This window comes from Cygnus olor, chromosome 27 (assembly GCF_009769625.2).
Source record: "Cygnus olor isolate bCygOlo1 chromosome 27, bCygOlo1.pri.v2, whole genome shotgun sequence".
NCBI classification, from domain to species: Eukaryota; Metazoa; Chordata; class Aves; order Anseriformes; family Anatidae; genus Cygnus; species Cygnus olor.
Genome location: NC_049195.1, coordinates 3,707,727 through 3,733,462, shown reverse-complemented (window position 1 = coordinate 3,733,462; position 25,736 = coordinate 3,707,727). Strand labels below are relative to the sequence as shown.

At 69.0% G+C, this 25,736-nt stretch overlaps 2 protein-coding genes across 6 annotated transcripts; one reads left to right on the top strand and one right to left on the bottom strand.

Annotated features, from left to right (window-relative positions):
- The first annotated feature begins 1,790 nt into the window (after nt 1-1,790).
- BMP1 (bone morphogenetic protein 1) lies at nt 1,791-20,458 on the top strand. Of its 4 annotated transcripts, XM_040538447.1 has the most exons (20): nt 1,791-2,075; nt 9,304-9,417; nt 9,505-9,627; nt 9,736-9,853; nt 10,610-10,788; nt 10,902-11,007; nt 11,404-11,528; nt 12,869-12,984; nt 13,234-13,336; nt 13,761-13,877; nt 13,958-14,103; nt 14,437-14,632; nt 14,716-14,841; nt 14,929-15,089; nt 15,224-15,404; nt 18,627-18,752; nt 18,857-18,984; nt 19,068-19,281; nt 19,403-19,653; nt 19,930-20,458. In XM_040538447.1, the coding sequence occupies exons 1-20, from the start codon at nt 1,937-1,939 to the stop codon at nt 20,062-20,064; spliced, it is 2,904 nt and encodes a 967-aa protein (XP_040394381.1). In that variant the 5' UTR covers nt 1,791-1,936; the 3' UTR covers nt 20,065-20,458. The 4 variants fall into 4 exon arrangements, 2 of the variants coding, with proteins under 2 accessions (XP_040394381.1, XP_040394380.1); XM_040538446.1 differs by having other exon boundaries at nt 1,803-2,075; nt 9,304-9,627; XR_005814858.1 differs by lacking the exons at nt 18,857-18,984; nt 19,068-19,281; nt 19,403-19,653; nt 19,930-20,458 and adding an exon at nt 17,855-18,330 and having other exon boundaries at nt 1,803-2,075; nt 9,304-9,627; nt 18,627-18,750.
- A 709-nt stretch (nt 20,459-21,167) lies between these two features.
- On the bottom strand, nt 21,168-25,649 carry LOC121060549 (phytanoyl-CoA 2-hydroxylase interacting protein). 2 transcript variants are annotated; one of them, XM_040538449.1, is made up of 5 exons: nt 25,448-25,649; nt 24,167-24,350; nt 23,215-23,389; nt 22,815-22,932; nt 21,168-22,687 (listed from the first exon to the last, which is right to left on the bottom strand). In XM_040538449.1, exons 2-5 carry the CDS (start codon nt 24,329-24,331, stop codon nt 22,153-22,155), a joined length of 993 nt encoding a protein of 330 aa, XP_040394383.1. In that variant the 5' UTR covers nt 24,332-24,350; nt 25,448-25,649; the 3' UTR covers nt 21,168-22,152. The 2 variants fall into 2 exon arrangements, with proteins under 2 accessions (XP_040394383.1, XP_040394382.1); XM_040538448.1 differs by lacking the exon at nt 25,448-25,649 and having other exon boundaries at nt 24,167-24,818.
- Nucleotides 25,650-25,736: the final 87 nt, after the last annotated feature.

Sequence of the window (25,736 nt, the reverse complement as noted above, 5' to 3'; positions counted from 1 at the left end):
TGCCGCGCTGACAGGCAGAGCACATCCCTGATGGTCTGCTGCTCGGGGGGGGGGGGGGGCAGAATAACGTCTGGAGATGAGGCACAGAGGAGATTTTTCCCCTATAGGCAGAGCCGGGTGGGAACATCAGGCCCTGAGCGCGGGGAAGTCCCGGGAAGGAAAAGGGAAAGAGGAGCCGAGGGTTTGGGGCTGGGGATGGAGAGGAGATATCTGGTGCTGAGCAGGAATCTGGACCCCACGTCCCACAGCAGGATGGGGGGACCTGAACCCAGCCGGGGGAACACGCAGCCCTGTCCCCCCACCCCAGCTCCATGGGGCACAGCGAGCAGGATGGCACCGCGGGGACACCGCTGCGCCCATCGCCCGCCGTGGATGCTCAGCTGGGGACCGTGGCCCCAGCCCACGGCACGGCGATGGGACAGCACCCAAGGGAGTCCCCCAAGCCCCCCCCCCAGCACCCCCTGGTCTCACCACGCAGGGCTCGGGCTGCTTTGCCCTGCACAGCCCCCACGCACCCCCCCAGGTGTCCGTGGAGCTCGGGCTCGGCCCGCGGTGGCTCTGGCTGGGTTCGGTGGCCCGTGGGGACCTGGTGGTGATGGGCCCGGCGTGAAATGGCAGGGCTCTGACAGCAGGTGTCACTCACAGACCTCGGCGCACACGCGTGCACATGCGTGCACACACGCTTGCACACGCGTGCACACACGCTTGCACACGCGGCCCCATGGCCCAGCCACGGCTGCCTCTCCCCTGCCTCCCCATTTGGGCACCCCAGGGTCCTCGCCCTGCTCTTTGGTGCTCATTTGTCGTATCTGGGGTGCTCACCCTGCTCTTAGGGTGCTCATCCGTCATCCCTGGGGTGCTCACCCCAATCTTTGGGTGCTCATCCATCATCCCTGGGGTGCTCGCCCACTCTTTGAGTGCTCATCCATCACCATCGGGGTGCTCACCCTGCTCTTAGGGTGCTCATCCATCATCCTTGGGGTGCTCGCCCACTCTTTGGGTGCCCATCCATCATCACTGGGGTGCTCGCCCACTCTTCGGGTGCTCATCCATCACCCCTGGGGTGCTCGCCCCACTCTTTGGGTGCTCACAGGCACCTGGGAAGGGTGCACAGGCTGCAGGAGCTGCCCTCCTCCTCCTGCGCTAGCACGGCTTGGGGGGAAGTGGGATGTGGGGTGCAGGACAGGGGGGATATGGGGTGCGGGACCAGGGGTGCAGGGCTGGGGGGCCAGGACTGGGAGATATAGGGCGCAGGGCTGGGGGGTGCAGAGCTGGGATGGGGGCTAGGGGGTGCAAAACCAGGACCAGGGGCTATGGGTTGCAGGAGGGGGAGCAGGAGCGGGTGTTTGGGGGGCAGGAGCAGGGCTGGGGGGTGCAGGGCTGGGGCCAGAGGGTGTGGGATGGGGATGGGGGGGCACAGGACAGGAGCTGGGGGCCACAGAACTGGGGCTGGGGGGCACAGGACCGGGGCTGGGGAGCGCAGGACCGGGGCTGGGGGGCGCAAGACTGGGGCTGGGGGCGCAGGACCGGGGCTGGGGGGCGCAGGACCGGGCTGAGGGGCGCAAAACGGCTCCAGGGACCAGGGGCCGGGGGCTGCGGGGGGCAGGAGGGGCGGGCTGCGGGCCGGGTCCCCTCGCAGCCGGCTCAGCCCCGCCGCGCCCCCCCCCCCCGCCGCTGGCCCCGCTCCCAGCCCTGCGCCCGGCGGGGCTGCAGGGGCCGAGCTCCGCTCTTGAACCCGCCCCCGCCAGATCTCATTTCCCTAAAAAAAAAAAAAAAAAAAAAAAAAAGGCGAAAAAAAAAAAAGAAAAAAAAAAGAGGGAGCGAAGAAGGGAAGGAAAGAAGGGAAGAGAAGGGAAATTTTTTTAAAAAAAAAAAAAAAAAAAAAGCAAAGCAAAGCCGCCCGCCTCTCCCCTGCCCGCCCGCTGCCCGCAGAGCCATGGCCGGGCTGCGGAGCTGCGGGCTGCTCCTCTGCCTGCTCCTGGCCCGGGCCATGCACGTCCCCGACTACTCCTACGTGCTGGAGGAGGAGGAGGAGGACGCCGAGCCCCTGGACTACAAGGACCCCTGCAAAGCCGGTAGGGCAGGGGGATGCGCGCCGGGGCGGCCGGAGGGCGCAGACAAAGGGGAGCGCGCGTGGGTGCCGCGGGAGCGTGGGTGGCACGGGGCGAGCGTGGGGTGGCCGCGGGGGAGCGTGGGTGGCCGTCGGTGGCCGTCGGTGGCCGTGGGTGGCTGTCGGTGGCCGTGGGTGGCAGCGGGCGAGCGTGCACCCCGCGGCTTGGCGTGGGGAAACTCGGAGCCTTGGGGTTGCGCTCCGAGTGGGGAGCGGAGGGGGGAACCCGCTTGGCACCCCGTTTTCTCCGCCCGTCCCCGGCCGTGCCACCAGCTGTCATCGGCCCCCAGCAGCCCCCAGCCCACCCGAGCCCCAACCCCCCCCCCCCCGGTGCCAGCGGGGCGCGGGCCGGATCCAGGCGCGGTGCTGGCGCTCGGGAAGCAGCCACGGGGAGTTTTCGGTCCCGGCCGTGCCGCCGCCGTCCCGGGACACCCGGTTCGGCCCCGGAGGTGTTTGTCCCGGGCCGGCCGCTGTCGGTCCCCCCCCGTGGGGAGTTCGTTACCTCGGTGCTGGCTCAGGGCATTGCTGAGCTGTTATTCATCGCTTGGAAGCGGCCAGAGGCCCCAGGCTGGGCGCCATGGGGAGACGGTCCCCGGCCGCGAGAGCGAGATAAAGGGGGCGAAAGGACAGGACGGGGGGGGGGGAAACTGAGGCACGGGAGGGGACCCCCCCCCAGAGCCGAGAGCAGAGGCGAGGGTTTGCATCTGGCGGCTCCGGGCTGCAGGATCACGTTTCTCTTTAATGGCATTGTCTGCGCTGGAAGGCGGCTGTTGCTCCAACTCCGTTTCCATGAGGGCTTTTTTTCGGGCCAAAAATCCTTCCCTTCCTGCCCTCCCGGGCTGAAACAGCTCGGCTTGCAAAACCGTCCGGGCAGAGCCGGCTGGAGCCACCGCTCCGCTCCCACCCGGCACCCAGGGGGGCTTCATCCACCGCCCGGCCCGGCCTCCCGGGGGGGCTCCCCACTCCTCGCCCCGCTCCCGCGCACGCCGAGCCCCCCGACCCTTCCCGCTCGCGCTCTCCCCGCCTTCCCCGCCTGCCTTTACGAGCTCCTTATGTGCCTAATTCGATTACGGTGCCTTTGCCCGGGGGGCCCTAGGGGGGATCGGGCACCGCAGGGGCAGGATTTGGGGAGAATTGGGGTGGGCGCCGTGTGCCCCGCTCCCGGCATCCCCGCGGTGTTTTTCCCCTGGGGCTTTGGGCAGCGCCGGAAACAGCTGAGCGCCGAGGCCTTGTCCCGTCAGGGCTGCGGGAAGGGGAAGCACCAGGAGAGGGGTTTGGGGTTTTTCTGCACGGCTTACACCAGGGGGATCCTGAGTCCGCTCGTGCCCGCGGCCGCCCCCGGGGCGATGCCGCCCGCTCGGTGCCAGCGGCCGGCCCGTGCCATCGGCGCGGCCGCTTTCTCCCTTCCTCGGGTGCCAAAACGGGACGGCAGGGAACCACAGCCCATGGGGAGGAATTAGCTGTGGCTCTGCTTCCCCAGCCAGCGGGATATCCGGGGTGGGGGGGGTCCAATGCAGGGGTCGCATCCTGCCCGTGGTCCCAGCGGGATGCCCGGGGACAGCACCGGCATCGCTCCCGCTGGAGGAGCTGCTCCGGCTGTGTTTGCTGACCCTACAGGAGCACCAACCAAACGCATCCGGCCCTGATGGTCGCACTTGGCTTCTCCCTGGGGACCCCCCCCAGCACCCACAGAGGGGGGCAGCTTGGGGGGGACCCGGCTAACCGCAACCTGCTGCCCCCACTCATTGGGGTGGGGGCTCAGGGGGACACGGACACGGCACCGCCTGCCCGCAGGGTGACAGCAGAGCCCCGGGACGGGGGCACTGCGGTGCTTTTGGGGGGGGCACAGCACCGGGGCGGGGGTCTTGAGCCTCCCTTGTGCTTCCCAGCCGTGCCTGGAGCGCTCTGGCTCCGTCCGCCTGGGTTTCACCTAGATTACACTTTCCAGGCGTAGTCAGCGGAGGCTACTGGTTGCAGTCACGCTTGTCAGAGTGCCCAAGAATATTTTCCAGCCGTTATATGTCACTTATTCAGGCCGGCTAAAATCCACCCGCGGAGCCGGGGCCGGCGGGAGGCCTGGGCTTTGGGGCCGGGGGCGGCGCGGAGACCTTGTAAATCTCAGCCCAGTGCCGGGCTCGGCTTTATCCTTGTGCAGTCACCCGTTCGGCGCGGCGGCGGGGGGCCGGGGGTGTGCTGGGGGGGGGGTTAGGGGGCTGCAGCCCCCCCTGGGAAAGCCCCCCGCTGGTGGTTCACGTCGCGGGAGCTTCCCAAGCTGGTCCAGGCTGGGGCTGGGGAGCACGTGGCTGTAGGGTGGGCGAATCCCCCGTTGGGCACGTGGGGATGGCGAAGGGAGAAGCGCAGGCGGCGGCGAGCTCGGATTCAGCTTGGGAAGGAGTTAAGGGGAGGCTGGGCTCCGTCCCGGAGGCTCTGACACGCTGGAGGTTTCATGCTTTGCGTCCTCCGCGCCGAGCCCCGGAGGAGGCTTTCTCCTCCGCTCGCTGTCACGGAAGAGGAGCAGGAGGAAAATCCTCCCCTGGAGCGATCCGACCGTCCCTCCCGCTCCCGACCTGCCCCCGGACCTTTACGAGCTGTGTTTATTAGAGGCCAGGCTCCTCCGAGCTCGGCACGGCCGCTTGCTCCGTGCTGTGCTGGCCCCGGCAGAGCCCAGCCCCTCGGGAAAGGGGGCTGGTGGCTCGGAGAGGGGTGCTGTGCCCGGGCAGGATGCGCCTTGCCCTTGCTTCTCCCCTTCCGATGGGTGCTGAGCTCAGGGATGATTCAGTGGCAGGGCATCCTGCTGGCCCTGCAGCGTCCCCACCACCCGGGGGGCTGCAGGAGGAGAAGGTCCCCCCCGGGTGCTGAGCAGCCCCAGCCCCCCCGTGCCTCAGTTTCCCCCCTGGCCGCAGCGGGGCCGTGCTCTGGCCGGGCTCCCGGCGTGGCTGCGAGGCTGAATTCCTGTATTGTGCCTGCTGCGCTCTAGGAAGGTGCTCTGGGAAAGCAAATATTCCTCGCCCCGCCGGCTGCTTGGCCGGGGGCACCGGGAGAGGGGCTGAGCACCACGGCCAGAGGGGAGTAAAGGGCCAGGATCTGTCCCCCTGGGGTCCCTGCGGGGCCACGGGGTGCCGGCGAGCTGCAGGATGAGGCCTCGACCCCAGCCACCGTGGTGCTACGCTCCCAGCCACGCTGCTGGGGATGCTCCGCACCTCTCCGCCTTTACACCCGTGCGCCCCAGCACGATGAGACCCCGAGGGGGGGGGTCCCGGCCGCGTCCGAGCGCGGCACCCGCTCCTCCTGCTGCGGCCCCGGCGTGTTTTGCTGCTCGCTGCGGGTGCAGCTGGGCTGGCGCGAGGCAGCGAGGGGGAGGCGCGAGGAGCATTCCTCACATATTTAACGGCTCCGCAGAGCCAGTGGGATGCTGCCCCGGTGACTCCGAGGCTTTACGACCCCGGCGGCTTGGCCCAGGCCGGGATGCACCTTTTAAACCTCTCTCCTCCATCCTGCCCCGGAGACGCCTCCGTCCGTGGCCGGGACAGCGCGGCTCGCTCCCTGCCCCTTCACCCGCTCCCAATTTGGTCCCTGGCTGGCCCCGGAGCGATGCTCGTGGTCCACAAGGACTTGGAGGCGGTGGGATGGTCGGGCTGAGCCTGCTCCTTGCTCCTGAGCACGGGCTGATGCCCATCACACCAGACCCGTGGCTCTCGGTGCTCCGAGGGAAGCCCGGCCTCGTCGGACCCGCGTTGGGGCGAGGGCTCTTCCAAACCCGGCGCCGCGCACCGAGCCTGGTTTGCCCCAGACTGACCTGAAACATGATCCTGTCCTGTTTATCTGCACGCCCTCCCCTGCCAAGGTTTCTCCCGCCGATCTGTTTGCTTTTGCGCGCCCGCCAGGACATCACGCTCACGCCCCGGGCTCGCGGGGCTCATCCGCAGGTTGGGTTGTGCCTGCAAAAACCTCGGGGCTCGTCCCGAAACCTTGGCGATGCCAGCCCTTCGTCGGAGGGCCCCGTTCCTGGGGGACCCGTTCCTTCTCCTTGCTTTGAATACGAAGGATGCTGAGCGCCTGCATCCCTGGCGAGCCGTGGGGAGGGGACGGGGGACCCTCGGGGACGGCCACGGAGCCGTGCGCACGGCGAGGATCGTGCCTGCAGCATCGGGATGGGGTGCTGCGGGGGCTGGCCCGGGTCCGAACGTCAAACTTTGTTTGTCTTGATCGTCCCTGGGCTTACGTCACCGTTGCAAGAACCCAAAAACAAAAACACAGTGTAAAAAAAAAGTCAAACAACAGGGGCTGAGTTATCTCCCAGCGAGACGGCGCGGGATCCTGCCCCGCCGGGGTGTGCGGGAGGCTGAAATAGGCAGATTTGGGGCATTTTTGGGGTGCTGGCTGTGGCACGGGGGGAACGCCACCTTCTCGGCTTCCCCAGCAATACCATGGGGGGTGTGAGGTGAGTGTGGGGTGGCTGATGGGGACACCGAGGCTCAGGGCTGGGGTAGGGATGCTGGGGAGATGGTGGCACCTTGCAGGTGGCTTTGGGGTGCTGGGGAGCTCGGCGGGAGCCTCGCTGGCAGGTCCCAAAGGGTTGGGGAGCAGGAGGGACGTGCAGGGCCGGCCCCTTCCCTGCTCCCACCCCCTTCTTCTGCAGCTGCTGGGGACAAGGATGGGGACATCACGCCCCGAGCGTCCCCATGGCCGGTGCATGGCCTTGGAGCCACCGCCTCTCCGGGTCTCCGTGCTCCCTCTGCGCCGGTGCCATGCTGGCACCGTGTCCGCCCCGCTGGCACCGCCGTGGCTCAGACCTTGCCCCGAATTTTGCAACCTGGGGCGGCCCCTGCAGCACGGCCACGGCCTCCCGGGCTGGGGACAGCACTGGGGACACCGGGCTGTCCCCAAACCCTCGGGGACCCGAGCGGCACCGCGCCACGGCGGGGCGAGGGTGCGAGGGAGCGGGTTGCGGGCGCAGGGGTTGCCCCGGCGCCGTGCTGCAGCTCCGATTTCCCCCGCTCCTACGTGAGCTCCGCCGAGCTTTGGCAGCTCCTCGCCGCCCGCGGCGCTGGGCTGGGGCCGGGCTGACTCAGGGACCTCTCCTGCCCCGTCAGCCCCGGCACGGCGCCTTCGCCCCCGCATTTTTTTGGGGGAGCAGCCGCGGAGAGGAACAAGTCGCAGCAGCGGCCCCTCAGAGGGGTTAACTGGGAATTCTGGCACGGGGAGCCCCCTCGGCGGAGGGGCCACTGGGGACGGGGGCGCCTTCGGGACGGCCCCTGGGGAGCGCTGGGCTCGGCCCGGCGGGGAGGAAGCGCCCAAACCCCAAACCAACGTGGACGTTTCTAAAAGCAACGCTTTGGGCTGGCCCTAACGTGGCCTTAAAGGGATCGCGGCCGGGCCACCTCCGCTCCTCCAGCCCGGGGCGGGGACGGGCCCCGAGTGGGAAGCCGCTTTTCCCAGCCGGGAGGGGAATTTCGGGGGATTTTTTTCAGTGGCTGTGGCACGGCCCCAAGCTCTGGCTGGGTCCAGCAAGAAGCCGGGCTGCCTCGCACCGGCTCGGAGAGCAGCCCCACGTCCCCGCGCTCGCCTGCCCGGCTCTCTCACGTATCCCAAATCCCTCACATATGGTTTCTATATCACTTGGCTCTGCCGGCGCTTGCTCCGCCGTAAGCGAGCTTAATTTCCCTTGTCTTTCCATGCGCCTCTTGGCACGGGCTGCTCGTCCCTCGCGCGCCCCGGGGCCTCCCCGCTCCGCCCGCTCGGACACGGCCCCCCCCCGGCCCCGGATCCGCGCCGGGGCTCTCCGGGAGATCGGTGTCTGGCAAAGCACCGGGGGGTTCGCCGTGCCACGGCCCTGCTCTGCCCCTGGGCAAGGGGTTCCTTCTGTTGGGATGCGCCTACCGGCTGACCGGGGCTGGGAACAGACCCAAAATATGGCCCTTTCACCCCAAAGCGCTCCGTGCCGTCTCCAGCGAGGGGTTTGGGCCCAGGGTTGGGCAGGGTTGGGGTGTCGGGGCTCATCCTCTCACCTCCCCGTGCCGGTGGCCGTTGCTTCAGACCTCTCCGGGCTCTCCTAATTGTCCCGCCTCGCTTTTGCAATTAGCGGCTCTTTTGGGACCCACTTGTTAATTGCTCGGAGCGTGAACTTGGCACCGCTCCCCACCGGCCCATGAGCCGCTCCAGAACCCGATCCCACCCCCTGTGCTCCCATTCCCCTGCCTGCAACCCCTTCCCCGGGGGGGCTGCCGCGGGCAGGGGGTGCCCGGAGCCACCCGTGTGCCCCCGGTGCGGCACGGAGCCGGCGAGAAGCCCGTCTCCACCCGCATCCAGAGCCTCCGTGCCGGCGCTGGCAGGGCGCGCGGCATGACCTCAGCCAGCCCTCGCGCCCGGGCCGTGGCGTTTCCGCAAAAGCCGGGTCCCCGGGGGCGCGGTGCCGGCCAAGTGCCGATGCCGGGGGCCGCATCCTGCCGCGTTGACTCACGGCGAGGCCGCGGCGCGCGGGAGGGCTTGGAGGGAGCGGGGATGGAGGAAGAGGAGGTGGAGGAAGGGCTGCGTCCTCCAGGCGGTGCTCCCCGAAGCGCCGGCGCGGGCAGAGCTCTGCGCTCGCGGATGCCGGGGAGGCGCTGGAAGGACGCGTGGCCCCGGCAGATGGACGGACAGACGGACGCCTCTCGGGCAGGTCCGCTCCTGCCGGCGCTGGGTGCAGCGGGGGCTCGCCCCGTGCCAGAGCACGGCCGGGCCAGATGGTTTCACCGGGCCGTGGCAGATGCCTCGGAGGTCGTCCCGGCGTCCCGGGGCTGTCGCAGCTCGCCGGGGCTCCCAAAGGCAGCCTGGGGTTGGAGCCGTTCTGCAAGGCAGAAAAAAATAATAATAGAAACCCTAAAAAGTCAGGGCCTGGGCTTTATGGGAACCAGATGTCGGCGTGGGGCTGGCTCCAGCTGCTGGGAGCGCCGGCACCGTGGGGAGCAGGGGAGCCCGGCCGGCACCACGCTTGCTTTGCAGTTAAAGGAGAAGGGAGAGCCGGGAGGGAGGAGGAGGAAGGGCCGGCCTTCCTCACCGGGGGCACGCGGGGAGAGGCTGGGCGCAGGGGAACCCAACCAGGATGGCATTTGGGGCCAAGGCAAGCCGGGCTTCCCAAGCAGAGGGGACGCAGCCTCGGTGAAGAGGGGGCTCCCCCCTCGTGCCCCCTAACCCCGTGTCCCCCCCCCCTGCAGCCGCCTTCCTGGGAGACATCGCCCTGGACGAGGAGGACCTGCGGCTCTTCCAGGTGGAGCGGGTGGTGGACCTGGCGCACCGCACCATCACCCGCCTGCCCACCAACTCCTCAGGTACCCCCGCAGCCCCTCGCGGCCCCGTTTCCCGGGGGGGGGGAGCCGCCCGTGCTCACCCCACCCCCACCCCCCCCATCCCCGCAGGCAGCCCCCAGGCGCGGAGACGGGGCCGGCAGCGGGCACGGAGCCGCCGCGCCGCCACCTCCCGCCCCGAGCGAGTGTGGCCGGACGGGGTCATCCCCTACGTGATCAGCGGCAACTTCAGCGGTGAGTGCTGGTGCTGGGGTGCCAGGGGGGGGGCCCCGGCGTGCCTCAGTTTCCCCCCCGCTGATGGCTCCCCCCCCCCCCCCCCCATCCCTGCCGGCCCTCCCGCAGGCAGCCAGCGAGCCATCTTCCGGCAGGCCATGCGGCACTGGGAGAAGCACACCTGCGTCACCTTCCTGGAGCGCAACGACGAGGACAGCTACATCGTCTTCACCTACCGGCCCTGCGGGTGAGCGGCCGGGGTCCCAGCACCCAATCCTGCACCCGCTCGGGGTCCTCAACCCAAGCCCATCCCCGCGAGCGCCGGCGCTGCGGGGTCCCTTGGGTGGGAACGAGGCGGCACCGGGGCGAGCACCCCGTGCGCATGGTCCTGCAATGCAAAAGGGGACTCGTGCAGCGCTAATTAAGGTGCCCGACTAATGAGCTTTGTCACCCAGCTGCCCACGCAGCCCTTTGCCTGGGTGGCCGCGGCCCCCTGGAGGCTCCCGGGATGGGGCTGAGGTCCGTGGCGCTGCCCCAGCCAAAGGAAACAGGGGTTTGGAAGAGAGCGGCGTCTTCACGCGGCACGGCCGCAGCCAAGCAGATGGTGCCGAGGAGGAGGCTTCCCCGTGCGGCAGGCTGCGGATTTCGGCCAGGGGTGATGGTTTTCCGCCCCCCCAAGGGCACAACCCCCGAGCCTGGTGTGGTAGATGGGGTTGGATGTGCCGAGATGCTGGGCTGGAGCCCACCGGGAGGCAGCCAGGGTGCCGTGCCGTGCCGTGCCAGTCTCCAAGCAGAGCTGAGGTTTTGAGGCAGCTCTGGAGGGAGCTCCGACGTGGGCAGGAGGAGGCTGAAGCTCCCGTGGAGGCTGCGGGGATGCTTTCCAGATGCTTTCCAGATGCTCCTTGCCCAGCAGGACCAGGGGAAGCTGAGGCACCCACGTCCTTACCCGGGGAGGCACCGGGCTGCGTGGGGCTCACCCAGGGCCCTCCTGTTTCCCCCCCAGGTGCTGCTCCTACGTGGGCCGCAGAGGCGGGGGGCCCCAGGCCATCTCCATTGGCAAAAACTGCGACAAATTCGGCATCGTGGTGCACGAGCTGGGCCACGTCATCGGCTTCTGGCACGAGCACACGCGCCCCGACCGGGACGACCACGTCTCCATCGTCCGGGAGAACATCCAGCCAGGTAGGGAGCGGCCTTCCTCCTCCTCCTCCTCCTCCCCCTCTTCCTCCCCAGGGGGGCACGGACAAAGCGGTGGTGGCCCCCTCACCGCGGCCCCGTCCCGCCTGCCCCCGCAGGGCAGGAGTACAACTTCTTGAAGATGGAGCCGGAGGAGGTGGAGTCGCTGGGCGAGACGTACGATTTCGACAGCATCATGCACTACGCCAGGAACACCTTCTCCAGGTGCGTGTGGCCGGGGTTCTTCGCCCCTACGCAGGGCACGGTGGCACCGGGACCCTGTCCCAAGCAACTGGGGATCCCTCCGACCTGTGCCAGCACCTCGCTGCCCCCCTGCACCTCCTCATTTCGCCCCTGCTGCCTGCAGCCCCGCGGTGCCATCCGGCTAGCACCAGCACGCTCCATCCCATCTGTTAGGCAGCTCCAGCTCCCTTGGGACAGGGACGGTGCCTTCCCCACGGGGCCACATCCTGCGCCCTGCGGTGCACGGCCCCGCTGACTCACCCCCCCACCTCGGCAGGCTTTAATTACCCCAGGCTGCTTTTAGCATCCCTTCCCCGGCGCACGGAGCAGCCCGGTGCTTTCCAGCCGCTGCTCAGCCTCTCCCTGCTCTCTCCCCAGGGGCATTTTCCTCGACACCATCCTGCCCAAGTATGACGTGAACGGGGTCCGGCCCGCCATCGGCCAGCGCACACGGCTGAGCAAAGGAGACATCGCCCAGGCCCGCAAGCTGTACCGCTGCCCCGGTGAGCGCCCCATGGGGCCGGGGTGGGCTTCAGCAGGGTGGGAGCGCGTGGGTGAGCGTGCACGGGGCTGTGTCACCTTGGGGGTGGCTCTGCTTTCACCCCAAGCCTCGATGAAGCAAGGCTCGCTGGCAGAAAAATGCTCTCTGGGGTCGTCTTCCCCATCTACAAGGAGCGTGCAAAAATGGGTCTCTGTCCGCGGTGGTTTTGTGGGGTGTGCATAAGCGGGAGGAAAATGCGGGATGCAACGAGACCCAGGGCTCTGCACGTGTGGGCACACCTCTTTCTGCCCACTCCTCTGAAAGCACCCTCCAAGAAAGGAGCATCCCAAAAGAGCAGAGCATCCCTCGAGAGCAGAGCATCCACCAAGAACAGAACATCCCAAAAGAGCAGCGCATTCCCCGAAATCCAAGCATCCCCTGAGATCAGAGCATCCCCCGAGGAACAGAGCATCCCCCAAAATCAGAGCATCCCCCAAAATCAGAGCATCCCCTGAGGAACAGAGCATCCCCCAAAATCAGAGCATCCCTGCTCCCCACATCTCTCGCTGCAGGCTCCCCGCAGGTCCCCCAGCTCCGGGGGCTGCAACATCTGCGAGGAGTTTGGTGCCCTGCTTAATTCCAGCGACTAATTAGCAGCCTGGAAGAGGGACGCCTTTGTGAGAGGCCCCGGCAGCCAGCCCTGCTGCGGGAGCTCCTGCTTGGGGGCTGCAGGAAGAAACGGGGCTGCGAGCGCCTCGCTCCAGCTGAGCAGGAAAAGTGATTAGTTTTTTTTGGGGAAAAAAAAAAAAAAAAGCTAAAAAAGCACCTCCGCAGCCCTGCTTTCCCTTCCCTTTGTTTCCACTGCAAAGCGAGGAGGGGAAAAAAGGCAGCGAGCCCAGGTTTCGAGCCTCTTTTTCTGTACGTTTCACCTTTAATCTCACACCCCCGGTGCCCCCCCCCCGAGCCCTGATGTGATGGGGGGGGTCTGGCTTGGCCCCGCGACAGCGCGAGGCGGCCGCGGCACCATGTGGCTTCCAGATGGCAGCGCTGGGCCGGATCCAGCCTCGCAAACCTGCTCCGAGCCCGGGCTGCGAGCCGGGCCCCCGCGGCGTGGCAGGGCGTGGGGGGGCCCCCGGGATGGTTCCCGGGGGGACGTGGTTTGTGCCGGGGTGCCGGGAGCGTCGCCAGCCACCGCCGGGACCTCCTGCGCCCTTCGGGGCTGCGGCGACGTGGCGGTTTTGCGGGGTGGGAATTTGGGTGGCGGAAAGGATGGAGGGGTTGGTCCCATGGGTGCCCGTCACGGTGCTGGGGGGCTCCCCTGGCCCGAGCTGGGGTCTGATCCCTGCCTCCCCCTTCTCGCAGCCTGCGGGGAGACGCTCCAGGACAGCCAGGGCAACTTCTCCTCGCCCCAGTTCCCCAACGGATACTCTGCCCACATGCACTGCGTCTGGAGGATCTCCGTCACCCCCGGAGAGAAGGTACCGGCATGGCCCCGAGGGCACCCCCAGCCCCCACCCAGCCTCCCTACCCCGTCTTCTCCCCCCCCCCAGCTCCCAAATTTGGGGTCCCCCTACCTCGGTGTGCATCCCCAGAAGGATGCTCGCGGGGAGGTCCCGGTGCCACCAGCACCGCCGGCACCCGGAGCTGCCATCCGGCAGCAAGGAGACCCCGCGGGGCACGGGGTGGGGGGCTCACGCCACGCTTTCCTCCCCCCCCCCCCACCTTAGATCATCCTGAACTTCACCACCCTGGACCTCTACCGAAGCCGGCTGTGCTGGTACGACTACGTGGAGGTGAGAGACGGGTTCTGGAGAAAGGCCACGCTGCGAGGTAACCGGGGCGAGGGGCTCCCCCTGCCCGTACCCCCTGCCCGGCCGCCACGTGCCACTGCCCCTGGGGGGGGGGAAAAGCTGGCCCCCGGGGAGGTTATTGCGGCAAATCGGGGCGTTTGGGCTCCCAGCTCGTTAGCATATGCTAATTAAACCAGCGTGGATGATCTGGCTGGCCGGCACACCCTGTCACGCGAGGCAGCGCCCTGCCAGTAGCTGGATGTTCCCAAGCCCCAATGTCAGCGTCCCGCTCCCCCGGGAAACAACCGATTTCCATGAAACGCCCCAAAAAGCATCGGAGAGGGTGGGGAGAAGCAGCTCTTTCCCTTTAGGGGGGGACCATCCCCCCGAAGCAGCCCTGGGCCCCCCGGGTGTGCCGGCGGAGGGCGCGCGGCCGCGGCAGCCCAGCACGCCTTCGTCCCCAGGCAGGTTCTGCGGGAACAAGCTGCCCGAGCCCATCGTCTCCACCGACAGCCGCCTCTGGGTCGAGTTCCGCAGCAGCAGCAACTGGGTGGGCAAAGGCTTTTTCGCCGTCTACGAAGGTACAGGAGGGGGTTTTGGGGTCCCCCGGGGTTGCCGCGGGGCGCGGGAGCTCAGGGGGGCGCTGCGCCTGCCCTTGCAGCCATCTGCGGGGGGGACGTGAAGAAGGACAACGGGCACATCCAGTCCCCCAACTACCCCGACGACTACCGGCCCAGCAAGGTGTGCGTCTGGAAGATCACCGTCTCCGAGGGCTTCCACGTGGGCCTCACCTTCCAGTCCTTCGAGGTGGGTGCGCAAAGTCCCTGGGAAGGGGAAATCCCCCCTGGAAGCGCCTCGATGCAGTGCGTGGGGCAGCCTCTGAGCTGCCGCGGGGGTGTTCCTGCCCCCGCTGGGTACCCAAATCCCCGTGTGGTCCCTCTGGGTACCCAAATCCTCGCCTGGCCTTGCCGTGCCTCAGTTTCCCCAAGTGGGAGAGACTTTGCTGGCAGCGCGTGGGTTCGGGAACGGGGTGGGAGGAACTTACAGGACATCGGGGGGAGGCAGGGCTTGGGGATGCGGTGGTTGGGGCAGCGTCCCCAAAAACTAACGCCCCGTGCCCCCCCCCCCCCCCCCCCCCAGATCGAGCGCCACGACAGCTGTGCCTACGACTACCTGGAGATCCGGGACGGCAGCAGCGAGGCCAGCAGCCTCATCGGCCGCTACTGCGGCTACGACAAGCCGGACGACATCAAGAGCACCTCCAACAAGCTCTGGATGAAGTTCGTCTCCGACGGCTCCATCAACAAAGCCGGCTTCGCCGTCAATTTCTTCAAAGGTAGGCGGCGAGCTGGAGGGGGGGGACCGGGGCGGGGGGGTCGTCAGCCCTGCCCACCCGCTCAGCCCCCGCCCCGTGCCCAGAGGTGGACGAGTGCTCGCGGCCGAACAACGGCGGGTGCGAGCAGCGCTGCGTCAACACCCTGGGCAGCTACAAGTGCGCCTGCGACCCCGGCTACGAGCTGGCCTCCGACAAGCGCCGCTGCGAGGGTGAGTGCCTCCCAGTGCCCTCCCAGCGCCTCCCAGTGCCTCCCAGTGCCCGTGCCGGGGATGTGACCCGTGCCTCCCGCCCCGCAGCCGCCTGCGGAGGGTTCCTCACCAAGCTCAACGGCTCCATCACCAGCCCCGGGTGGCCCAAGGAGTACCCCCCCAACAAGAACTGCATCTGGCAGCTGGTGGCCCCCACCCAGTACCGCATCTCCCTGCAGTTCGACTTCTTCGAGACCGAGGGCAATGACGTGAGCGAGCCTTGGGGGGGTCACCCTCCGCCCGCTGCTGCGCCCCCCCTGCCCCAGCCTGGTGGCCGAGGAGGGTGGGTGGGTGGCACGGCCACGCCGCCAGCCCCGTGCACCCCCCCTTCCCCCCTCCATAGGTCTGCAAATACGACTTCGTGGAGGTGCGCAGCGGGCTGACGGCCGACTCCAAGCTGCACGGCAAGTTCTGCGGCGCCGAGAAGCCGGACGTCATCACCTCCCAGTACAACAACATGAGGATCGAGTTCAAGTCCGACAACACCGTCTCCAAGAAGGGCTTCAAAGCCCATTTCTTCTCAGGTAGAGCCCCCTGCGCTCCCCAGCCCAGCCGCGTCCCCCCTTGCGCCCCCTGCATCGCCGCTAACGCCCGCCCGTGGGGTGCAGTCCCCGCTCCATCCGGCCCGGGGAGGTGCTGAGGCTGTGCCCCGCGGGGTGCAATTCCCTGGGGGAGTCCCCGCAGCCTCCAGGTGCCTTGCACGGAGCTCACAACCAGGCTCACAACATGTTTTGCTGCCCCTCGAGCTTCCCCCCTTTCTTGGGTACCCTCGAGGTCCCCAAAAACCAGAGGGTGCTGGGCTCCAGCTGCAGCAGCAGAGGCTGGGGACAAGCTCAACCTTTTTTTTTGGGGAGCACCAGCGCCCCGGGCCGGGCACTGCACCCCGGGGGCTACGTTGCTGCACGCCCCCGCTACGCTGCACGGCCGCGGGCTTGCTCCGCTTCTGCCGCCCCTGCGCCGCCAGCACCCGGCCGCGCTCCTCTCCCCGGCGCTGGGTGCTCAGCTCCTCTCCCCAGGGTGCTCAGCAGAGCCTTTGTGGCCGGCGTCCCGCTGCCACGGCGTCTCAGGTGTCCTCCTGAAAACCATTACCTGCTTATTCCTGTCTGTTCTGTGTTCCTCTCTCCTCTCCCGGGGCCAACCCGCCTGGAAATAGTGTCCCCAGTGCCAGGTCTTGGGGAGGGAGGGATGGGGACACGGAGCAAACGGCGTCACCAAAGCCTCACCCCCCGGGCTGGGGGCTTCCGCGGGACCCTCGGGCAAGAGAGGGTCCCCCCGTGGCACGGCACCCTGGATGTCACCACCGAGGGCACCGCCTGGACTGAGCCGTGCACTCGAGACGGGAGCCTTGCACCTCCTGCTGCTTTTTGGCCCCCGCCGAGGCCGTTTGGAGGGGCAGCGCGGATGCTCGGCCGCAGGAGCTCGGGGCGTCACTGCGGTGGCTGCTCCCCGAGGCAGCCCGGAGAGACCGGCGGGCCGGGGGTCCGGTATCTTTGCTTTATTTTGTAATTAAAACCAAGGCAAGCGAGGTAGCGCAGCCTTCGGGAGCCGCCGCCCTCCAGCAAAGAGAGACCTCGGGAAAGCCCAGCAGCCGAGCGGGACCGCGGGGCAGCCGGGTGAGTCCCCCCTCTCCGCGCTTCGGGCTCCTTCCCTCTCCCGGGGGGTCCCCCCCGCCTTCACCGACCTCCTGCCGGGACTCGTGGCGCTTCCCCAGGGCTCGTCCCATCCCATGGAGGCTGCTCCTGTCCCCTACCACAGCCGTGCCACCGAACCCTCCTTCTCCACCTCAGGTCTCGGGCTTTCCCGGCGGCAGGACCGTGCTGCAGGACCCCCCCCGGGGTCGCTCGCAGCTCCTGGGCTCAGCATCCCTGCTGCGGCTCCTTTTTAGCCGCGGAGGGGGTCCCTGCCCTCCTTCCCCGCTGCTCCGGCCACCCCGAGCCCCTCGGGGCCACCCACGGGCAGCGCTCGGCTGGTGCATTACAGAAGCGTTCGCCGGGGGGCTCCGCCGCCGTGGTGCCGGCACCAGGTAGGTCCCCGGCCCCGCCGCGCGCCGAGGCGGGTGGCTTTCGGTGCACGGGTGGCAGCGGCGGGGCAGGTGGAGGTGCAGGCGAGCCGCTGGAATAAAGGACTGCCGAGGACTCCGAGCCAGTGGGCTTCTTCCCTCTGCCGACTCTCTCGCTCTTGTCTCGCCCGCCCAGGCTCCCTCCGTCCTTCCTGCAGGGCAGTGCTGCGCGCGCTCCCCCTTTGCTGGAGCTGCTCTCGTCCCGCCCGGCCCACCAGAAGCCCCTTCCCACCCCCAAAAACGGGTCTATTCCGCCTCGCTTCCTCACCCAGACCTGGGAGACGGCAGGTTCCAGCCTCGTCTCGAGAGGCGTCACCGCAGGGCTCGGGGCGCGTGCGCGGCTCCCGACGGGTGGGGGGGCCAGCCTGGGGCAGGACCCCCCTCGCCTCCGCCACCGGCTCCGGGAGGGATGCGCCCCCCCCCCCCCCCTCCGGCATCGCCGTCACCCCTGGGGAGCTGGGCGAGCTCGGCACGGGGCTCGGGTGGCCGGCACCGGCTTTGCCCCACGGGCGAGGAGGGGGCTATGGCACCCGACCCCCCCCCCCCCGGCCAGACCCCAAATCCGGCTGCCGTGGTGCTGGGCGAGCTGTGGGATGGTGAACGAGCCCTCGGGCGGGTGGTGGCCACTCGGAGGTAAGTACGGCCAGCCCCGGGGAGCCGCCTTGCCGCAGGTGAACCCAAACCCTCCCCGGCTTCCCACGCACCCCCCGAGCAGCGAGGAAGCCGACCAAAGCCCATCCTCCTCCTCCTCCTCCTCCTCCTCCTCCTCCTCCCCGCAGCCCCTGGGTGCACGAGGGGCGCCGGTGCCCCCCCCCCCCGCCTGCCTGCTTGCCCGGCTGGCCGCTCCGCATGCCCCGCCGCGCCCGTCGCGCCCGCGCTCCCCCGTCGCATCCCCCTCCCCGTGTCTCGTTGCAGAGAAGAAGCAGCAGCTGCAGCCCCCGAAATCCCGCCTGCCCGGCCTGAAGTTTCGCCTCCAGAAGCGGCCGCGGGGCCCCTCCTGAGCCGCGCCGTCCTCGCCACCTTTCTCAGGAACGCCGCGGCCCCGGGCACCGTGCGGGAGCACGGCGGGGGCCGAGCCGAGCCCCCCGCCCGCGGGCCGGCCCCGGCAGCCCCTTGCTTGACAGAACTGGTTGTTGGCCTTATTTTTATTATTTTTTTGGTTTTACGCCCCCCCCCCCCCCCCCACATACCTCCCCGCCGCCCCGTTCCCGTTGTTTTTCGCCTCCTCCGGTTTGTCGCCGACCAGCTGACCTTGTTTTTTCCCCCGTTTTTATCGTGTCTGTGACATTTCCTGTCGATGAGTAAAGAGGGACTCCCGCGTCCTGGTCTTTCTTGTGCATCTTTGGTTGTCACTGTGTGTTTTTCTGCCTCCCCGTCTGTACCGTAAGCAGGTAATGGTGGTGCCCGTGCGTGAGCCCGGGAGAGGAGGACCCCCCCTCTCTTACACCCGCTGGAAGGGACGCGGCCGATCTGCTTGCTGCTGCCTTGCTTGGCTGCCCGCAGCGCCCCCCCCCCCGGCCGGGCTTGCTGGAGGGCAGCGACATTTCGGGGCTCACCGGTGCTTCGGGCACGGCCACGCGGCACGGGGACCACCCCCCCCCCGCAGCCCCCTCCCCCCCCCCTTTGCCGGGCTGCCCCCCGCGTCGGCCGCCCCGCTCAGCCCGGTGCCTCTCTGCTCTCTCCGCAGATAAGGACGAGTGCTCCAAGAACAACGGCGGCTGCCAGCACGAGTGCCTCAACTCCTTCGGCAGCTACGAGTGCCAGTGCCGCAGCGGCTTCGTGCTGCACGACAACAAGCACGACTGCAAGGAAGGTGGGTCTGTGCCCCCCCCCCCCCCCCCGCCCCAGCTCCGTGCGCCCCCCCCCCCACTTCCCCGGGCACGGCACCGAGGCCCTGAGCCCCCGCTCTCCCCGCAGCCGGCTGCGACCACAAGGTGACGTCCACCTCGGGGACCATCACCAGCCCCAACTGGCCCGATAAGTACCCCAGCAAGAAGGAGTGCACGTGGGCCATCAGCACCACGGCCGGCCACCGGGTCAAGCTGGTAGGGCCCACGGGAAGCGGCCGGCACCGCGCGGCACCGGGGCCGTGCCGCGCGCCGCCCCGCTGAGCCGCCCCGTGCCGCAGACCTTCACCGAGCTGGACATCGAGGCGCAGCAGGAGTGCACCTACGACCACCTGGAGATCTACGACGGCAAGGACGCCAAAGCCCCGGTGCTGGGCCGGTTCTGCGGGGCCAAGGAGCCCGAGCCCATCGTCTCCTCGGGCAACAAGATGTTCCTCAAGTTCGTCTCCGACAACTCGGTCCAGAAGAAGGGCTTCGAGGCCACGCACTCCACCGGTACCGGCCGCGGGGCTGGGGAAGCGTTCCCGGTTTTGGGGAGCTTTGGGGGGGGCGGGGGGTGTGTGCCGTGCGGGGCCGGGGGCCCTCCTAACCCCCCCGCTGTTGGCTTCTCCCCAAGTGTGCGGGGGCCAGATGCGTGCCGAGGTGAAGACCAAGGACTTGTATTCGCACGCGCAGTTCGGGGACAACAACTACCCGGGCGGCTCGGACTGCGAGTGGGTGATCATGGCCGAGGAGGGCTACGGCGTGGAGCTCATCTTCCAGACCTTTGAGATCGAGGAGGAGGCCGACTGCGGCTACGACTACATGGAGCTCTTCGACGGCTACGACGGGACGGCCCCGCGCCTCGGCCGCTTCTGCGGGTCCGGGGTGAGCTCGGGGAGTTGGGTGGGAGAAACGTGAGCGATGGGTGGTGCTGAGCCAAGGCAGAGCGGTGCAAACTGGTCCCTGGCCAGCTCAGCTCTGCACCAGCGAGCTCTCTTGGGGGGGCTTTGGGGTTTTAAACAAGTTTCAACCCCCCCCCCGCGCATGGCGCAGCACTGTCGGGGAGGGGTCATTGCAAAGCTTTTGCACCTCCCGGTCACGAATCCCAGCGCATCCCCGGGATGCTCGTGGTGCTGAGCGCTCCTCTCCCCCTCCCGGCAGCCCCCGGAGGAGGTCTACTCGGCCGGAGACTCGGTGATGATCCGCTTCCACTCGGACGACACCATCAACAAGAAGGGTTTCCACCTTCGCTACACCAGCACCAAGTTCCAGGACACGCTGCACACGAGGAAATGAGAGCCGGCGGCCCCGGCCCCGCGCGGGCAGGGGAGGAGGAGGAGGAGGAGGAGGAGCAGGAGGAGGAGAAGGAGGAGGAGGAGGAGGGCAGGGAGGAAGGAAGGGGCAGCGCCGCCACGCACAGACTGCACGGAGGAGCACACAGGCAACCTCAGCACTCAGACACGCGCGCACGGGGCGCCGGGGCTCGGGCGCCCACGGGCACAAGGGCAAGGGGGGGGTCCCCTGTGCCGGTGGCCGTCCCCCGGCGCCGGGCGGCCGAGCGGGAGCCGTTCCCCTCCCTCGCCCCGGCCGCAGCTCTCTGAATGTACAAACCAGTAACCGGGAAGAGCCCGACACGCAGAAGGTGCTGTCTCTCTCTTGTAACGATGAAATAAATACTCTTGTACGTGGACGGGGACAGCCCCAGCCTCTTTGCTCGGGGTGGCTCTGAGCGCAGCCTCGCCCCGACGACAGCGGCGCTCGCAGCGGGGCATCCCCAGTCCTCCCAGTTCTTCCAGCTGGAGTTTTACGGGGTGCTGGCCGCTGGAAGAAGCCGACCCGAGCGCCGTGGCCGGACCCTGCGCTGCGTGGCCATCTGCGGGGGCCATCTGCCGGATCCGGCCGCGGCGGGTGGCGGCGGTGCTGGCAGCTCCACCGCCCAGCCTGGGCGCACCCGGCAGCGCGCCCACGGCCCGGCAAAGCCCCGGCTCCTTCTGCGGGGAGGCCGGGGCCGCGCGGAGCCCCCCCCCCGTACCCGTACCAGATGGCTGCCGGGGGCGGCGCGGCCCCCGCGCCCGCCTCGCGCTCCCTCGTGCCTCGGCGCTGCGGCTCCGGGAAGGCAACCAGAAAGCGCGCCCCGTCGTCATGTGCTCGCTGCAGGGGGGTGGTGGCAGCAGGGGCTGCAAACCTCGGCTTGTCGGCAGGTGATGGGCACGAGGGTGTCCGGTCCTCGAAGGTTTTGGTGAGGGGAGTGCCCCAAGCTGCTGAGCCCAAGGGCAGCGGGACGCCGTCCCCGCGTGCCACCCCGTCCCCGCCATCCCCGTCCCTCCCGGAGCCGCACGGGGCCCTGCAAACCTTCCTCCTCCCCTTCCCGTGGGCACAGACAGGCGAGACACGGCCCGTGGCGACCGCACACAGTTTATTGATACACCGCCAGCACAGCACAGGGTTGCTCGGGGACGGGGGGGGTTGTTCTCTTCTACCGTTACAGCGTGCATCGGGTACACAGAGACCGGGGAGCGGGCCGGCACGCGAGCGCCATGCTGCCGACGGCTCATGCTGGGGGGGCGGTGGGGAGACGGGGGGGCGCACGGATTTCCCCCCCCCCGAGCACCGGCACCCCGGCTCCTCCGGCTGCCTCCCGGGCCGCGGGGCCGGGGTTTCGGGCGGCAGAGCGAGGGCTGGAGCACAGAGCGAACACGGCACAGCGCTGCACGACACCACTGCGGACAGGCGGACCACGGCTGCACACACCCCCCCCCACCCCGAGCGCCCCCTGCCCCGGCAGATTTAGCGAGGGCCCGCGGGCACGCATGCGTCTCCGCTTCTCCGGCTGCGGGGCGAAGGCGGCTGGAGAGTCCCCGGGGCGCTCAGCACCCCACGGGGGAGCTCAGCCGGGTCCGGGGGTCCGGGCGAGGGGCCAGGGTCCCTTGTGCTTTTGTTGGGAGCAAGGAGCAGTTCAAATCCGGGGGTGCTTGGAGCCTTCGTGCCGGAGCTGCCGCCCTCCCCGGCGGGCTGGCAGCGTGGGGCTGGGCTGGGCAGGGCTCCCCCTGGGGCGGGAGGCAGGGCTGGGGCTCCCCAGGAGCTGCGGCGCGGGCCGGGGAGCGAGCCCCGGAGCCGGGGGGCGGCGGGCGCAAAGCGAGGGGCTCCCCCGGCGGAGGGCAGAGCTCGTGCCAGCGAGGACGAGGATGGTCGGCCAGTCCGGGAGACGAAGGCTCCCTCCCTCGGGGCTCGGCTGAGGGGTCCCTCCCCAAAAAGGCGGGGGTGCCGACGGGTCCCCCCCGCAGCTCCGTCCAGCCCCGTCCTCCCCCAGCAGCGTCCTTCGCAGAAGCACCCGGGCTGGGTGCCGTGCTCCCCGCGCCCCCCAGCCCTGCCCGCGGCCGGCCCTTAGCGCCCCACGCTGATGTTGCACGTCTTGCAGCTGGGGTCCTTTTTGGCGTTGGCGGTGGAGAGGCTCATGAGCTGGTGGCCGCTGATCTCCCCCAGCACGCCGAGGCTGAGGTCCACGGGCTCGGTGTATATGACCTCCAGGATGCTGTCCTGGGCGTGGCGGTACACCAGCTCGCCGTCCTCCACGCAGCACGTCAGGAACTTGTTGGAGGAAATGTCCAGCTGGGGCAGGCGCTCCCGGCAGAAGAGGTCCCCCGAGGAGCCCTTGGGCGCCAGGACCAGGACGACGTAGTGGTAGGCGGTGTACATGCAGTAGAAGTCCGCGAAGTAGAGGTTGGTGTTGGGGTTGAAGAGGCGCTGAGCCGGGATCTGGAAGCGGTAGCGGCCGTAGGGCGAGTCCTGGGGGGGCTGCCCGGTGTTGAACTCGGTGTTGCAGCTGAAGAAGATGCCGTGCAGCATGCCGCTGGTGGGCGAGCCGTGGCTGCCGCTGTTGTCCTTCAGCGACGGCTTCATCACGTTCCCGCAGTGCATCCTGCAGGGGGCACGGGGTTGGGGGGTGGGGGGGACACGCACACACACAGGCAGGGTCAGGGGACAACGGCCCCGGGAGGGGGGCGGTGGGGGTACCCGAGGTGCCGGGCACGGTGTGCGGGGGGTACCTGACGTGCTGGAAATACTCCTTGTGCTGGTTGCGGTAGAAGACGGAGAAGCGCAGCATGCGGCCGGCGATCAGCTCGGCTTTCTCCTGCAGCTGGGCCAGGTGCTCCTTGGCGTAATCTGGCATCGGGGAAGGGGGGGGGGACGGACAGGGGACGAAGGGCATCAAGGAATAGCCCCCCAACCCCCCCCCCAGCCCGTGTCCCCCCTCTCTCTGCGCCCTCCTCTCTGCGCCCGTCCCTGCTCGCAGCTCGCACTTCCCACGCCGGCAGCCTCCCACTCGCCAGCTGCCGCTCCGACCGGCCCAGCTTGTGCGAGCTCGCGGCTTCGCCCCCGTCCTCCCCGGCCCCCCCGGCCCTCCGCAGCCCCCCCCGTCCCCCCCCCCCGTCCCCCCGTGCTCACCCCCGGTGCAGAACTCCACCGTCTCGCTCCAGCCGGACACCAGGTACTCGCCGTCGCTCTGCTTGACGGCCGTCTGCACCGCCACGCTGTACTCGGTGCGGGGGCTCAGGAACCAGTGCCCCCGCACCGTCATGGGCAGCGGCACCGCCTTGGCCACCAGCTTGGTGGGGACGTCCTGCGCCGAGGGGACAGCGTCACCCGGCTGGCCCCCCGCCCCCCCCCGGCGATGGGGGGCCGAGGGGCTTGGCGTCCCTGCAAAATGTCCCCGATGCGGCTGCAGGGGACGCGGCACCGCGCTCCCCACCCGGCTGCTCGCCCCGCCAGCCCTGCTTCCACCGCGTCTCCCGCTGACCCACGCCCCCCCCCGCCACGTCCCCCTCCCCGTATGCACGGCGAGAGCCCCCCCCCCCCCCCCCCCCCAGGGGTCTCGGGGACCCCCGCCGGCGGGCGGCTGGCTGTGTCGAGAGGCCGGCGAGCAGCACCGCAGTGCAGAGCCGTTTCTGTGGCAACGGCAGATGCTGAAGTCGGGAGACACGGGGGGGGGGGGGGAAATAAAAAATAATTTTTTTTTTTTTAAAAAAAAAAGCTTATTATCGGGGAGGAGGAAAAAAAAAATAATGTTAAACATTAAATAGCGTCACCGTGGCAACCGTGCTGCTAAAAGCGTCCTGAATTAGTGACTCGGAGCCGGAGGGAGGAGGAGCGCGGGCGGTTTGCGCCTCGTCTCCTCCGCGGGGGCTCGGCGGGGACGATGGGACCTGGGTCCCGGTCCTGGTCCCCTCCACATCCCAGCGGGCAGCAGCGGGGCCGTGTCCCAGACAACTGGGTTTTAACCCCAAACCATCACGGGAGCGGGATTTAACGCGGTTCTCCCCCCAAAAAAACCCTCCCGTGGGCGGAGGGAGAGCGGGGTCCCGGCGCCCCGCAGCCCCCCCCCCCCCCCCCGGCTCACCCGGTGCTTGAACTTGTTGGAGTTCTTGTTCTCCTTCTTATTGAGGTCGATGAAGTAGTGGGTGACCCTCTCCAGGTCCCCCTTGTCCATGGCCCAGGAGATGCGGAAGGAGTCGCAGGTGATGTTGTTGATCTCGATGTTTTTCGGGGTGGACAGCAGCTCCATGGCCGGAGGGGCTGAGCTCCTGCGGGCACAGCGCGGGGGTGCTGAACGCGGCGGGGGCGGCCGCCGGCGCCGGAGCCCCGCGGCGGCGGTGGCACAGATGGCACCGGGGAGGGAAGGGGGGCCGGCAGCCAGGAATAGGCAGCGCGGGCAGGAGCAGGCGGCGGGGAGCCGGGAACAAGCCCGGTCGGGAACGGCGAGGCGCGAGCCCCGGCCGCTCCCCGGGACGCCGCGGGGCGCGGGGGCCCCGGCCGAACGCCAGCGGGTGGTTCTGGGTTTGCTCAACACCGGGTGGGGAAAGAAAAACAAGGGGAGAGGAGGGAGGGAGTGCTGGGAGCAGGGATAATTGCACGCAAGAGGCTGGCACCGGAAAAGCTGGATCCGCCTTTGCCCTTGCCCGCGGCGGCTCCGTGCCTCAGTTTCCCCGCAGCGGGATGGGGTTCGCCCCAAACCCCCACCCCCCCACCCCCCCCGGTGCAGACCCTAGGGTCTCTGCTGGGCACCTTTGGAGATGCATCAGCGCCGTCCCCGGAGCGCTGGGGGGGCCACGGCCCCCGTGCCACCCAAAATCCCCCGGGGGACACGGCGCCGTCCCCATTTCGGGGGAGGACGGCGGGCTGCGCCCTGGGGTGGGTGCCGATGGTGGGGGGCACGTGCCGCCAGCCCCCACGCGCACACCGCTGCATCTCGCCCACGCACGAGCTCGCAAACAGCCCCGAGATCCAGCAACCCCCCCCCCCCCCCACGCCCCCTCCCCAGCTCGGCACCCACGTGTGGGGGCACCCACGGCCACCCACGTCCACGCCCCCCCCCCCCCTTTGCACGCGCACCTCTGCACACTCGCACGCTTGCCCCCGCATCCCTGCGGCGAGCGGTGCCACGGGCACCGTGCCGCCCCCCCGGCCGCCCCCGCCATCCCCGTGGGACCCCCCCAGCCCTCCCCACGGAGCCGAAGGTCATCGCTGGGGCTGGACGGGGGGACAAATGCCCACCACCCGGGGTCGGGGGGGAACGCGTTGGCTCGTGCCAACCGGGAGCCCCGCGGCCGTGCCGGGCTGCCCGCGCATCGCCGCGTCCTCGTGTCCCCGGGATGCTGGAGCTCGAAGGAGAGGCCCTTACCTGGCCGTGCCGGGGGGCTGCGGGGTGCCGGGGGGGTCCGGGAGGGGGGGGGGGGGTGGGTGTTCCACAGGATGCCCCGCTAAGGGCTTGGAGGGGAGCGGGAGCGCGCTGCCCGCTGCCGCCCTGCTGCCTCCGGCTGCTGCGCCTGCCGCTGCTCGGATCCTCCCAGCCGGCTCGGAAATAGCAAACACCCTACGGAGGGAGGGGGAGAAGAAAAAAAAAAAAAAAAAAAAAAAAAAGGAGAGAAATGGGAAAAAAAAAAATAAAAAATAAAAAATAAATCAAAGCG